This window comes from Haemaphysalis longicornis, unplaced genomic scaffold, assembly GCF_048455015.1.
Source record: "Haemaphysalis longicornis isolate Haplotype H1 unplaced genomic scaffold, Haemaphysalis longicornis Haplotype H1 scaffold_3, whole genome shotgun sequence".
In the NCBI taxonomy this organism is placed as follows: Eukaryota; Metazoa; Arthropoda; class Arachnida; order Ixodida; family Ixodidae; genus Haemaphysalis; species Haemaphysalis longicornis.
Genome location: NW_027526335.1, coordinates 69,918,973 through 69,933,259, shown reverse-complemented (window position 1 = coordinate 69,933,259; position 14,287 = coordinate 69,918,973). Strand labels below are relative to the sequence as shown.

At 48.1% G+C, this 14,287-nt stretch overlaps 1 protein-coding gene across 1 annotated transcript in view; it reads left to right on the top strand.

Moving 5' to 3' along the window:
* The window catches only part of Nup54 (nuclear pore complex protein Nup54), a 35,407-nt gene extending 22,255 nt beyond the window's left edge, over positions 1 to 13,152 (top strand). Inside the window, exons 7-10 of the mRNA XM_077703376.1 lie at positions 3,114 to 3,221; positions 9,316 to 9,435; positions 11,930 to 12,043; positions 12,829 to 13,152. Of these exons, the coding sequence (XP_077559502.1) occupies positions 3,114 to 3,221; positions 9,316 to 9,435; positions 11,930 to 12,043; positions 12,829 to 12,945 (459 nt within the window). The 3' untranslated portion in view covers positions 12,946 to 13,152. The remainder of the gene's footprint in view (positions 1 to 3,113; positions 3,222 to 9,315; positions 9,436 to 11,929; positions 12,044 to 12,828) is intronic.
* Positions 13,153 to 14,287: the final 1,135 nt, after the last annotated feature.

Sequence of the window (14,287 nt, the reverse complement as noted above, 5' to 3'; positions counted from 1 at the left end):
CGTGAAGAATGTGGTCGAAGTTTTCACTGATTTTTTGCCTTTGCTTCGAAGACATGAGCCGTTGATCCACCTACGCAATGATGAGATGGTGGCCGTCATTCACGAGCAGTGTGGACGCTTCATGAAGACAGAGTCTTACCGCTTGAAGAAAGCCAGAGAGTTGCCGTTGTTGCAAACCTAGTCCCCGGCAAATTGGAAAGCGAGAGTAGAAGTGGGAGAGGACACGGAGCGTGCAACTGTGCCTTGAGAACCCGGAAAGAAATAGACATGTAGGTTGAGTGCTGGAAGCTTTTACATGAAATGCACCGAATACCTTCTGATGCAGCTGCCATTCGCCTTGTCATTTTGCAGAGCCTGCGCTTGTTAAGCGCACAGTTGAGGGAAGAGGAGTCTTCTTGCGCTCATTTGAGGAGGCCAACTACCAGGCTGCCGCAAGTGATCAAACCCTGTGATGTCTTTACTTTGATGGATGAATACACGCTCCTACAGCTTGAACATGTTGAATCAGATACGTCTACACAGATTGATAAGTGTTAACAGTAGATTTTGAGCAGAAGGAGGCTGACAAAAAAACCAATTTCCCTCTTTTGGACAGGCTAGTGAAGGCGTTGCCTTGCATTCCACATAGAAATGCGGATGTGGAAAGGGGCTTCAGTGAGTACCGCCGGCACCTTAATGAAAGGGCCCGGTTGACGGTACACCGTATTAATGGCATCAGGCATAACGTTTCATTCTCCTGGCGCTTTGAAGGAGGTGCAAGTCGCTTCGATGGGATACCAGAAGTTTTGAGAGCAGTACGAGCGTCGACCAAAAACTACCAAGAGCGCATTGCAACTGAAGAAGCTCGGGCAACTAAGCAGCGGTGTCCTGACCCAGCTAAGGCTGGTCCTAGTCACGATGGGTGAGACAGGCTCCAGCAAAAAGTGGAGACCGCAAAAAAACAAAAAAAAAATGCTGACGAATGCGGAGCCAAGGCATTAAGTCTAATAGCTTCAGTGATGTCAAAAGTGGACAGCCTCTTCTAGCTTAGGGTAAAACAAGAATGGCGGCAGCACTGGAAAAGATTGCACAAAAGAAAAATTTGGAGCAGTCACGATAGTTCTACTTTCAAGCATATTTAACCAGAGAAACATGGGTTTAGCACAAGTGCCTGTTTCGTTTCATTACAAGTTATGCTAACTTAAACAAGTTCAAAGCATTTTCAGTGGATCTAGTAATGTGTTTTATTGCCATATAGTCGTTTTTAGCTTCAAAATGTCCTAATTTTGTGTATGTACATCAAACTGTCCACATTATGTGACTGTGTTTCATTCATTATGGTTTTACAAAAAGTTCTGCAGCCTACCGAATCGAATGCTAAATTAAAAGACAAGTTCTTTCACGATCTGTTCGCTCATGTAGGGAATGCACACTCGCACGAAGGGTTTCGGTGCTTGCCTTGAAGGCATTTCGCAATCACTGTTAAAAGACATTTGTGCGGCAGAAACTCGTCTGCACCGTAGGAATTTTACTTATTTAAACATTTCTGTGTGCCCAGGATGCTGCTTTTGGTGCTCGTGTCGGTTGTTTTCCTCTCCTTCTAGCAGTATTCTCAAATCTTAATGCTTGTTCTGGCTGCTCTAAAAGCCGATTTTGCTGCTCCAAAACTTACTTTTGGCTGCTCCAAAATGACTTGACCCAATCACATCACTGAGCTTGCATGTAATGCTCGGCAGTAGCAGCCTTCACTACACCGAAAACGATACGTTTCACCTTGCTGATATAGGGAACTTTTGAATGATTTGAGCCACTGAATGCAATGAGGGCCGCGAATGATGCCAAATGCATGGTACCAAGACTCGCATGCGGCCACAGCCAAATGAGTTTGTGACCATGTGCTTGCTACTCTGCGAGAGAATCATAGAAGAAAAAAAAACTGTGGCCAGCCCTTACACAATTGTGTGGAGCATGCCGTCAAACCTCATTATAAGAAATCCTGCTTACAGGGAATTATCAGTTATAGCGAACAAAATTTGTACCTTGGTTGGCGGTCATACTCAATCCATGTGGGCATTGTACCTTGTAATAAAACCAAAAACGAGATTTTGCACGATTGTAATGAAGCAGTTTTTCTTCTCACCACGTACTGAAAAGAAATATCTGAGTGAAGTAGCTTACCGTATTTACTCGAATCTAACGCGCCCTCGATTTTAATGCGCCCCCGTTTTTCGCGGTCCGAAGAAGAAAGAAACGCTATGTCCACGATTGAAATGCGCACTAGACTTTCATTATTTAATACAAAATTCCAGCTTTTCCTGCTTGGAACAAGCTAGGCTTATTCCAAAGATGGCACAAAATAAAATGTGCCGGTTATTGCCGGCAAGACAGTCGCCACGATGACAGTCTGGGGCAGCGCCGTCGCTGCCTCGTCAGCTCTGCCGTTACGGGTCTCTGAGTCGCTCGCTGCTGCTGCACGTGCTCTGCCAACAGGTCTTCTATTTGGGGATATCGCCCCCTCTTTGGTCTGCTCAACCCTTCCCGTGTCGCCTTGCTTGTGAACATTTTCTCTTTCTGTTTGCGCCAGTCCCGCACGCAAGTCTCCGGAACACTGAACGCACGTGACGCGTCCCGATTTTCATCACTTTCTGTGCACAAGATTACTTTCTTCTTGAACGCAGCATCGTGGTGAACCCGCTGTGTCTTTACAGTGGGAAATTCCACGGCGGAAAGAGCAGGAACGCAAAAAAAGACTACGCACAGACAACAAAGGCAAACATGCCCCGAATACGAAGCACTGGCTACACGTTCAGTAGTCAAGCAGCCATCTTGAAGTGTCGATGGCGATACGGCGCCGCAGCTTTGAGTCGTACTCGATTGTAACGCGCGTGTGATTTTGGGACCTATTTTTTGAAAAAAAGATGTGCGTTAGATTTGAGTAAATACTGTACATGAGCATGTATCAAACCCTCTTTGCAAATCTGGTGCCGGGTTATCGGGCTCCAGCACTTTGACACCAAGTAACTTTGATGCTGCGGTGAAGCGTTCGTGCCCTGCAAGGGAAGTGTTTCCGTACATTTGCCTTGAGCAAGGTGCTCATTGCGTTTTCTTCCTCCTTGTTCTTCCCTTCTTAACAGTCTATCGCGGAGGACATCTCGAAACTCCAGACCCGGCACACAAACACCGTTGCAAAGATTGAAGAGCATAAGAGGAAGCAACAGAACCTGTACAGTAGAATATTGAAGGTAAGCGGATGGAGATTGACCTCTCCCTTTGAGGGTCGAATTTTTGTGAAAAAAGTCTTTCCCAGATGGTAAAACTACTTCACGGTGATAAACAAGCTAAGAGCAGCGCCAATGTAGGTAGAAATCAACTTCCGCCGCCCCTGCAAGGGAGTGCCGATAAAGGTAAAAAATGAAGGAAGCTCACACTAACGCGCAAGACTTGAAGGTAGTGAAGCTGTATGCAACCTTCACGACCATCACGACGGTTTAAGTCCAAAATTGCAGCCGATTTGCTTCTTTGCTGTCGCCACAACGACCTTTGCTCCATCATTGTTGCTATAAGTGTGAGCTTCCTTCTTGGAGGAACGTACGTTGTGACCTGTCTTCCTTGTTCCGAGCAAGTGTTGCCGCAATAACGGCAAATGCTGGTGTGTTCTTCTTCTTTTTTTTTTTTTTTTTAATTTAATCTTGGCCAGTTTTTCAAGTAATGTACGCTTGGCTTGCAAACGTGCACTGACAACGCTGGGTAGTCGCCGCGAGGCACGCACACACGAGCGCTTGGCATATTCTTGGTTTTTTTACTGCCGTGCACGCCGCTATCTAGGCCAATCTCCCTAAATGGGCATGCTTGGCTTGACGAACGTGCGCAGGGGATACTGGGCGGTCGTTGGGAGGCATGCACACACGAGCGCTAGGCATTTATTTCTTTGGTTTTGTTAACTGCCGGGCGTCGCCGTGAGGCCCGCGCTCACATGCGCTCGCTCGGCAATTGCGTGGTATTTTTAACTGCGGACACCACGAAAAATTACGATTTGCTGAAGTGTTTCACTCTTAAAAATCAAGTTTTGCGCGCCTCCGTTGCGATCACGCGGCGAAACTGAAACCATGAAAGGGCGTTGACACAGGCCACAGGCCGTGCTGAACCTGGAGAGTTCTGTTTATCTCCGCAAGGAGGTAGCACAATCAAATTGCAAATGCTTCCTGTAAGTCCTAGGATGTGGCATCACCTCCCAGTTAGCATGCGTCGTCGTTATGGCGCAAAAATTCAAACGAAGGGTCGAAACTGTACTTGTACGGCAAGGACCTTGCAGGATGGAAAACCGCCACTGTACATATACGGCAAAAACCCTCAAAGGGTCATTAAGACGAGAATCTTATGGGGTGGAGTACACGTGTAGCTCGGGTACCGTGGAGCTTCGTATTCGTGCACGTGAAGTGCCTACTTTCAGCCTCCAAGTGATATTTCCCAACAGCAGAGGATCAAAACAGGGCCTCCTTTGCAGATATGTCAGTTTGATAAATCTCCCTTTGTGCTGAGTGCGGAAGTGGTGAGTATCAAATGGTTAAGCGCTGGACACATGTACGATTTGTACACGCGATTCGCATGCGACTGATCGTTGCGACTGATCGTTACGACTAGTCGTACGCGTGAATTTGAGACACATGACCCGATGCGCGCATGCGATGCGTCGTCGGCGTCGCTCCGCCCACCGTTTTTGCTCCATGGTCAACTACGACTATCGCTGAGCTGAATTTGTAGATTCCGCGCGTTTAATCGCAAAAAATGGATAAAGCAGGCAATCGTGAAGCGTTTCCTGCCTTCGGAAACAGTTCGCGCACACGCCGGCCGCGCCTGCCAGCTCGGACACTCAGCGGCTCAAACAGGCGCAGACCACGGTAGCAACCGCTTGTCGCTGCTCTTCTGAATCAATCTGATCGTAAAAATGAAGTTCCACATGCGAGAAAGTAGGTGTTAGTGTGGTGAAAAATTGTGCTTGGGATTGTTATCAGGGCTTATTTTAAAAGCAGCGATCAGATATCTGCCGCGATGCAAGCGTATACGCTGACCAACCCCCGCGGCGCGCGGCGGGCGGTGCGCCGACCGGTCGAGAGATGGCAATACCTGCGCGGAAGCATCGAAACAGGCTACGCAGATGTTCAACTACGACGATCGCTGAGCTGAATTTGTAGATTCCGCGCGTTTGTTCGCAAGAAATTGATAAAGCATGCAATCGCGAAGCGTTTTCTGTCTTCGGAAACAGTCCGCGCACACGTCGGTCGCGCCTGCCAGCTCGGCACACTCAGCGGCTCGAACCGGCGCAGACCACGGTAGCAACCGCGCTTGTCGCTGCTCTTCTGAATCAATCTGATCGCTAAAAAAAAGTAGCTTATGCGAGAAAGGGGATGATAGTGTGGTGAAAAGTTGTGTTACGGATTGTCGTTCGCAGTTACACAGATAGCGGCGATCAAATATCCGCCAGGATGCTAAGCCTAAAGTTTCCAACACCCGAGCCGACCAGAGCAACGCACGCCGGTTGCGGGGGGTTGGGGCTCAGCGGGCTCTCATTGGCTGTGGCCTCACGACGATTGCAACGATGGCACGACTGCATCTGGCTTGCCAGACGCACGTCGTGAGCCTCCTTCGACCAGCGATCGACGCCAAAACGGGTCCTAACGATCAATCGTAACGAGCAGTCGCATGCGAATCGCGTGAACTAGTCGTACATGTGTCCAGCGCTTTAAGGTGGGTAGGCTTACGCCTTCACTTGGGCATGTTTTTGTGGAGCGCCGCCAAAACTGGAGTCACCAGAAGCTTTTTATAAAAAGCACACCATGTTGGGCAGATAAGGTATTATACCTTCACGTGCTTGCTTTCGCCGTATTCTGTTGTGTGTTACGTCAGTGTGTTTTATTTAGCATTTACTATGGACATAACTGTGGTTGAAAAATGGCAGGCATAAAAAATCACGTGATGATAGCACTGTAGCTTATACGAGGTGCTGGGGAGGACTTGCAGACGTAGCCCGGAGATGCATAGAGCCGCTACCGGTTATTTACACTAATAATGATGGGTATGTCAAAGGAAGTGCTGGAACAGGCCAAGAGAGAGAAAAACTGGAGTGATGGATGAGGTAGATCCATCTGGCAGGTTGTGGCTTTTAGGCTGGCATAGAACACAGCCATTAGGAGATGGTTGAACGAGGCCCTTGTACTGCAAGGAAGAACAAGCAATGGTTGCTGGTGGTGACATGGCATTAATTAAATGGGTCCTCCTTGTTGTTCTTTTTCAAGTACCTTCAACAAGACGCTAATCTTTTCCCCCCCCCCCCTCCTTTTTTTTGTCCTTTGGGAAATTAAACCCGAGTCAAGACATTTGAGATATCAAACCGTTTTCATTTAAAGCCTGATTTAACATGATCTTTTACACAAGAGCTTAGAAGTGATAGACACATTTGTTGTTTGTGGGGTGCTCAGACCAGTCCCCCCGTTTTTAGCAAAACCAGCAGCACAGATTGCAGCTGCTTGTGATATTTCTGAAGAAAAGGCTACGTCACACTCGTGCTCAGAAAACCGCCATGCATTGGTCAACCCGGCGGAAGAATTCAAGAGGTGCCAGCGGGGCAGAAGGTGTCGACACTTCCTTACCTGCTGGGCGAAAGAGGTTTATATCCTCTCAGTACACTAACAGAGTGTCATACATTTATATAACATAACAGCTTACAGTGCGGGACCGCTTATAACGCGGGGCTTAGTGGCCACCGGTAGGCCTCCCATAGAACTCAATGCATAAGCGTACCACTTGTAACGAGGTTGCCTGACGCATAGGGATGGGCGAATATTCGGTATTGTCGAATATTCGATCGAATAGCTCTCTATTCGTTATTCGCTTCGATCCGAATGCAGGTATTCGATATTTTCGAATTATTCGATGCTCCCGAATAGGCAGCTAAAAGCCAAGCTTTCCGAGAGTTACCCCAGGCTTGGCTCAAGACCCACCGACGCGGACATTTCTATTATCAGTGCCGGCACTGCCGAGTTGCTGCCTTGCCTAGAGGTTCGACGAAGCTCTCGGCCGCCAGCACACTTAAGTTTAAAAAAAAAGGCGGCACTGAAACGACACCGCTCCGAACATAGCGGCACCAAGCCAGCAGACTTGTACAGGCCGCCATTTTGAATAGGCATGCCGCCATTTTGAATAGGCTCGCACAGCGCGGCAGTACGCCGCACTAAGCGAGCCTATTCAAAATGGCGGCCAGCCACTTGCGCTTTGCTTGGCTACGGCCGAGGATACTAGTGGCTACAATACTTCTTTTTTTAGCGAAGCTTCTAGGCGGCGCTTAACTCTGCGAGTTTCTAGGCTTAAACTTGTGAATGAGCAGCCGGCGGAAACTGCTGCACCTATAGCATGTGGCGCAACAGGCATTTCTTCATGAAAACTTGTGAATACAGCAAAGGAAAGCTGTGTGTAAGATTTTGCAATAAATGTTCAACTGGTAATAGTTTTACACAATGCTGTGCCTACGTGAGTTCTAATTATTAGAAAAAAATGTGTACATTAGTCAGGTCACAAGTTGCTCATTTGTCTTTGTGATTTGCAATGTGTACTATTCGAACTATTCGATTCGAAATTATTCGACCCAATCACTATTCGCTTCGAATTCGCTTCGAACCTCAAAATCTATATTCGCCCATCCCTACTGACGCACAATACCGTTAATAGAGCAGTTTTTTGCTGGGTCCGCTAATCGACTGGTGTAGCTGGGGTGTAGTTTTAGGGTCGCAAAAAGAAAAAAGATGGATTCTGCCATTCGACGCAGCCCGAGCTCCCTTTTCTCCTTCAACATAGTCACAGAAAATAAGATAGGCACCCTTTAGTTCGCCTGTTCTGTTTGCACTCGCATGAGAACCACAACTGCCCTTGCTCTCGGCACACCTCTAAAGGTAGCCCCCCCTCCTGACGTGGCAAGTTGTTGTGATTAGAACAGTGTGCAGATAAGCAACTGCCCTTTCCCTTTTCGAACATCTGGAGAGAGCAAGCCGCGGCGCAATGCCGGTGGTTTCCGCTACCTGTATGTTGTACTGATAAGCAACCGCCTTTGGTATCACGAACAAACACAAGGTGCAGATGGAAAAAAATCCGGCTTATGTTTTTATCACATGGTCTTGCCGGCATAAGCCAAGCTGCTTCCCTGATCCTCGTTCGACCCATCCCAAAAAAATACGCGCCCATCATTCCATGCTGAAAGGTGGACACATCGAGCCATGTCACTAGCTCGAAAATCTCCCCCTTCCAGAGCTACCGTCTATGTGGATGCTGCAGAATATCGACATAAAGAGACATGCACTATCGCCATTGTTCACTCCTCATCATCTCCTCCCCTTGCTACTCTCACTCTTCGTACCTGCCACCCGCATGTAGCTGAAGAAACGGCAATTGCGCTGGCATTAACACAAACACCCACCCCGGAAATCATGTTCTCCGATTTGAAAACGACTGTCCAAAACTTCGCCAAACGTCTCATTTCGGCCCAGGCTCACAAAATTCTCTGTCTAAATTCACCACCCCACAGGGTCGAACAGAGATGGCCCACACGGTAGCCTGAGCTCTTGTCAGGCTGGCGTACGATGTGGATTTTACCCTCCATGGAGCCAGATCAGTCAGAGATAGCCTCCTGACCTTCAGAGAGGTCACGCAGTATTACCGCCTCTCTTGCCGCGAGCTTCTTCCCTCCCACTCATCCCTCACTCGAGAGGAAGAACGCCTCTGGCATCCACTACAAGCGGAATCGCTACTCTGCAGAGCCGTCCTGCATCATATCCACCCCTCCCTCTACCCATCCCCTACCCAACCCCCAGCTCCAGAAGACGCTCGTAACTCAAGCGGCTGAAGTCGTTGCAACCCTAAGGGCTGCGCCCACCACGGCCTAATCCACTATGTAAATAAAAGTTCTCTCCCTCTCTCTCACTCTCTACGACATCCGTTCTTCTAGATGCTAAACGCAGATCTCTCAAATCATAAACACAAAGTGTAAGTTAAAGCTGTGCTCGTGGTTTGTATTTTTAGTGGCCCTTTGTTTTTCGTTTGAGTGATGATAAACAAGGAATGTTTGAAAAGTAACATGTGATATGGCTGGATTCACGCATGTTTTGTGTATGTGCGGTACCTCTCGTAGTGCGGGTTTTCACAGCTCCCCCTGGCATGAGTTATAAGCAGTCCACACTGTAATACAGGTACTCCGTGCAAACTGCGGGAGGGAGAACTTTGCTTCTGTGAAGCCATGTTCGTGATAATCTTGGCTGTGCAGACTAACTGACGACGAACGCTTGCTCGCAGGTCATGGTGCACCACGAAGTCCGCCGGAAGCTGGGCTTTGCCATTCAGCCGGAGGAGGAGAAACTGCGGACTCTGCTGGAAACCAACGTGAATGAACTCAGCGCGCCCACGCAATTCAGGGTGGGTGCCCGGTAGTCACATTTGATCCCACCTTTTGAAGAAACAATGGCGCAGAGATAGAATGCACTGGGGGGGGGGGGCGACACACACAGTAGCCACCTTGTTGCGCTGCTGTTTCTCCCAACTCAAGTGTGCAACAAGCTGCCCCAATGCGAAGACCTGGCCAGTTTTATTTTCCAAGAATACCGTAGTTATGCACAAATCACTGAATAGAAGCGCTACCTGTGCAAAGCAACAAGCTCACTTTTAAGTGCAGAGCACTTGAGGGGCTCACCTTATCGTCATAGCTCGCTCCCTGGACCCAAGGAGAGCCACACTGCATTCCATAGCAGTGGCTGTCATCGCGGCGTAACCCAGAGGCTTTGAAAGCCGAGTGGTGTAAATAGTCTTAACCGTTCGAAACTTGTGAACTGCTGGCGCTTGTCATGCATTTCCCCGCTGTTTAGCGCTAAGAAAACTGTAGGTACATAGGTAAGAAAACTGTAGGAATTAGTTGGGAATGCCCGTTGGGTTGGTTTTTACGACAGTAAGCGAAAAAAAGTGCAGTGCTATGCCGGCACGTGCGAGAGGAAAAGCAAGCACGAAAAGAACAGGTCTCCCGCTGGTGCAGTTTCAGGCAGGGGGCACGCGAGCACTGTGAAGGTGGGAAATTTGAGTTGCATTGGGTAATAGCAGTGAGCGGATAACGGCGCTGCAGCCCATTATGGCGAATCACTGCTCTGCACTTCCAACTGCTTTCACATGTAGTGGAACGGCTTTAAATTTTTGTAGATAGGACTGGTAAGCAGCAGAACCCAGTGCAAATGCAGTTCTTAGAAATGGAACAGATCTAAACGGTGACCTTAAGTTTCATCAATCATGTTATAGGTGGTATTCATTCAAAAGTTCAGAGGGCAATTTCTTCACTTGGCAACACTGAAAACCGCCATTACGGTGCCCACTGTGCCTGCGCATTGCACCCGCACCTCACGGAAGAAAAAAAAAAATAGCAGTGGCTTAGCTCGGCTATGCTAGGATATGCGTAGCGTGAGCTAAGGTTCAGCTGGTTATTCTCAGCTTTCCTGGTTGTCTAGGAAACGCCTTGTTTTATGCATACCCCAACTGATACCTACGCGCATGCGCACAAAATGAGAGGCGCTATCAAGCGGCTCCGGTGCAGCGTCAGACTTGGCTACTGCGCAACGGAGGCGCACAGCTGGGCACGCGCCGGCACCAGTGTGTCTGCCGCGGCTGTGATGTCACTCCTCTGGAATGCGCAGGCCGGCGAGGCGCGCGTGGTGGCGGCTCCGGCGCGCCAGCTGTGCGCCGTGTGATGTCACTGCTCCTTGCGCATGCGCAGCACGGCCCTCCAGGAGCCACGCAAAACTGCTCAACCTCAACCAGTGTAGTTCACGCTACAAAAAAAAAGAAAAAAAACGCTGGCATGCGTTGTGTGCGCTGTTTCACCCCGATTCTCTGCCATGGCGTTAACAGATCTATTAATAATCGCACCCACATTACGTGGTGGCACTCTCCTTGCCCTCAAGAACTTCGTATCGCCGGAGAATGAAACACCGGCTGTGAATGAAAGCAACGCAGCACGTAAGAGGCTGACACTATAGTTGCCTGCGTCCATGGATGTTAACATCAGTGCCCTGTAATGTGTGGTTGAGAACAAAAATAAAAAAGCTAAAGCCATTCCATTCCGTGTGAAAGCTGTCGGAAGTGCAGAACAGTGATTCGCCATAATAGGCTGTACCGCCATTATCCGTTCACTGCTACGACACCATGCAATTCAAATTTCCCGCCTTCGCAGTGCTCGCGCGCCCCCTGCCTGAAACTGCGCCAACGGGAGTTCTGTTCTTTTTGTGCTTGCTTTTCTTCCTGCACGTGCCAACGTTGCACTGCCACTTTTTTTGCTTACGTAAAAAACAACCCAACGGGCGTTCCTAACTAAATGAACGCGGGCGCTGCTGGCTAATTACCTATATTTTGCCTCAAATGTACCTGCAGCTTTTTTATGCACTAAGCAATGGGGAGATATATGACAAGCGCCAGCAGTTCACGAGTATTGAACGCTTATGACTACGTAAACCGCTTGGCTTTCGAAGTCTCTGGGTTACGCCGCGACGACGGAACGCCATGTCACTCTACTTGGGTCCAGTGAGTGAGCTACGGCGACAACGCAAGCCCTAAAGTGCTCTGCACTTTTTAGTGCTTTTGGGGAAATGCTTGATTTAGATGCGATGGTAGCGTAGCAGCTAGTGCATGTGAGGCCATCCCCCGGGGCCTGCCATGCTCGCATTGCTCGCACTCCTTAGTCAGCACAAGCACTGGCAAATCGCAAGCGCCCTTCGAACAAATTGCTCGAGTTTGGCTTCCATGCAGCGAAATTGTCGGCAGCAATATTTCTGTTGTCCTTGATGGGCGCGTAGCCAGTGTTGTGCATAGTACGCTGCTATGGGCATTTTTATGCATTAGCGCATGTTTCAACAACGCGTCCTTTCCCTCGCAGGGCCGGCTGAACGAGCTGATGTCTCAGATCAAGCTGCAGAACAACCAGATGACCTTTACCGACACAACAGTACAGTGCAGCCTGGAACCTGGCTTCATTTCACAGCTCAAGGAGGTAACAGCATTTGCTGTTGGCTACTTTTAGCATGAAAGTGCATGACAGCTGCATCTTACCAGTACTCACCTATGGGGCAGAAACTTGGAGGCGCACTAAAAGGGTTCAACTTAAATTGAGGACGACTCAGCGAGCAATGGAACAGAAAATGATAGGTGTAACGTTAAGGGACAAGAAGAGAGCGGAGTGGGTCAGGGAACAAACGCGTGTTAAGGACATTGGTAGAAATTAAGAAGAAGAAACGGGTGTGTGCAGGGCATGTAATGCGAAGGCAAGATAACCGTTTGGTCATTAAGGGTAACAGAGCGGATCCCTAGAGAAGGCAAGCGTGGCAGGGGGCGGCAGAAAGCTAGATGGGCAGATGAGGTAAGAAGTTTGCGGGGATATCTTGGACGCAGTTAGCACAGGACCGGGATAAATGGAGATCTATGAGAGAGGCCTTTGCCCTGCAGTGGGCGTAGATAGGCTGCTCATGATGATGACTTTTAGCATTCCATGCTGCTCTCTCTCTTTTTTTTTTTTTTTTTTTCACACTGTGATTGCTGTGAAATGTATTATGTAGTCCTCAATTCTTCATTCAGACTTTTTATATGTGGTACTGGTGAGACATCAGTGCAGACCATTTACACTGTAACTGCCTACAGTGCAGGACCGAATACAATATGGGTTGGTGCCTATTGTAGCATCAAAAATATCAACACAACGAGCAACTAAGATGCTGAAAGTTACATACAAAATATGTCTTTTCTTGATCGTGTGCATTCTTGCTTTTATTTTTTTAACAGCATCTGCAAAACCAGCAAAGGGGCATCTCACAGTTGGTGAAGATTCTAAAGGATGACATGGAGGACTTGCGGAAAATAGAAAGCAGTCGCCAAGAAACCAGCAAGTCAAGGAGATAGCAGGGAACAGCTGGTCGTGTCGTCGACACACAGCTACATTCTATGCCTTAAGTTAACGCCCTGTACATTGTACTTACGCGCCAGTTTTTTTTTTTTTTTTTTAACTATTATGTGATTGAGTGATTGCGTTGAAACCCTGGATTGTGCCTAAGTGCCCATTGCGGACTCAGAAAATATACACCTTTTAATAAACATGGAATGTATTTTCTTTTTACTGTAAACTCTGAAAATATGCTTGTGTATGCAGGGACATTGCAAAAAATTAGAAATGAGATCGGGAAATGTGGGAAGTGTGTATGTGCATGGTCAAGCCTCGTTTTGAGGGGTCTGATACAATGGATGTGTGGATGTAATGAACACTCCCGCTGTATTTGTTTGGCTGGCATTTTTTTTAATGCAGCGAAATTCTATGTTTAATTCCTTTTTGACGTGCCAATGGCTAGTATGACTGGTGATCTCGTAAACATAGCCAACAAGCTGGAGGTTGGATGCAGTACTGATAGAAATTAAATGTGTGCTTTCAAGACTGAGGAAACCATTACAACGCACAGTAACAGGATGAAAGGTGAACTTTCAAACCATCTTTTGTGCTTGAAAAATATTTTGAGGTTGATCCATCTATATGTTGTTTCAAGAAAAGCGTAAATTTGGGGAAATTTCTTCAAACACAATTAAAACGTTAATAAAAGTGTTCATTCTGCATAATTGAGTGAATTTAAAAGTTTTGTGTCATTTTCTCATACTTCTTTTTCTTTGACTGTAATTAGAAATTGGGGCAGGAGTAAGAAAAGGACTCACAATTACACTTTAATGGAGATTTAAAAGATGTCTTGATTTTTTAAGTGCGAATGCACTTTATAAGCGACCCCAAACCATCCACCGCCAGCGGCGGCGGCGGCGTCGGCGTCGGCGTCCGCAGTGCTCCTCTATATTTAAAAAACCTCCTCTATATTTAAAAAAGAAACAGCATCCGGCGCCAGGTTTCGATCCGAGGACTTTGCGGCCGCAGCGCGACGCTCTACCGACTAAGCCACGGACGCCACGCTGATATCAGTGTGAGTAACGCGCCTTATATCTTTAACGCATTCAAACTACGTCGTCAGCGGCGTGCGTTGGCGACTCAGCGGCGTTATAGCGGCTTGATAACTGCGTGGTGTACACGTGATACTACAAACCCGATGGAAGAGATGGAAGAGAAGGCGGCGAGGCGGTGGGCTGCGGGGGCCGAGCGCAAGCGCCGCAAGCGGGCCGACAACCGTGCATTCGCACTTTCACATTCTCCCCCTCGGGGAAATGCGGGGGAATTTTTTTATCAATAGTTTATGATAGTACACGAGCCTTT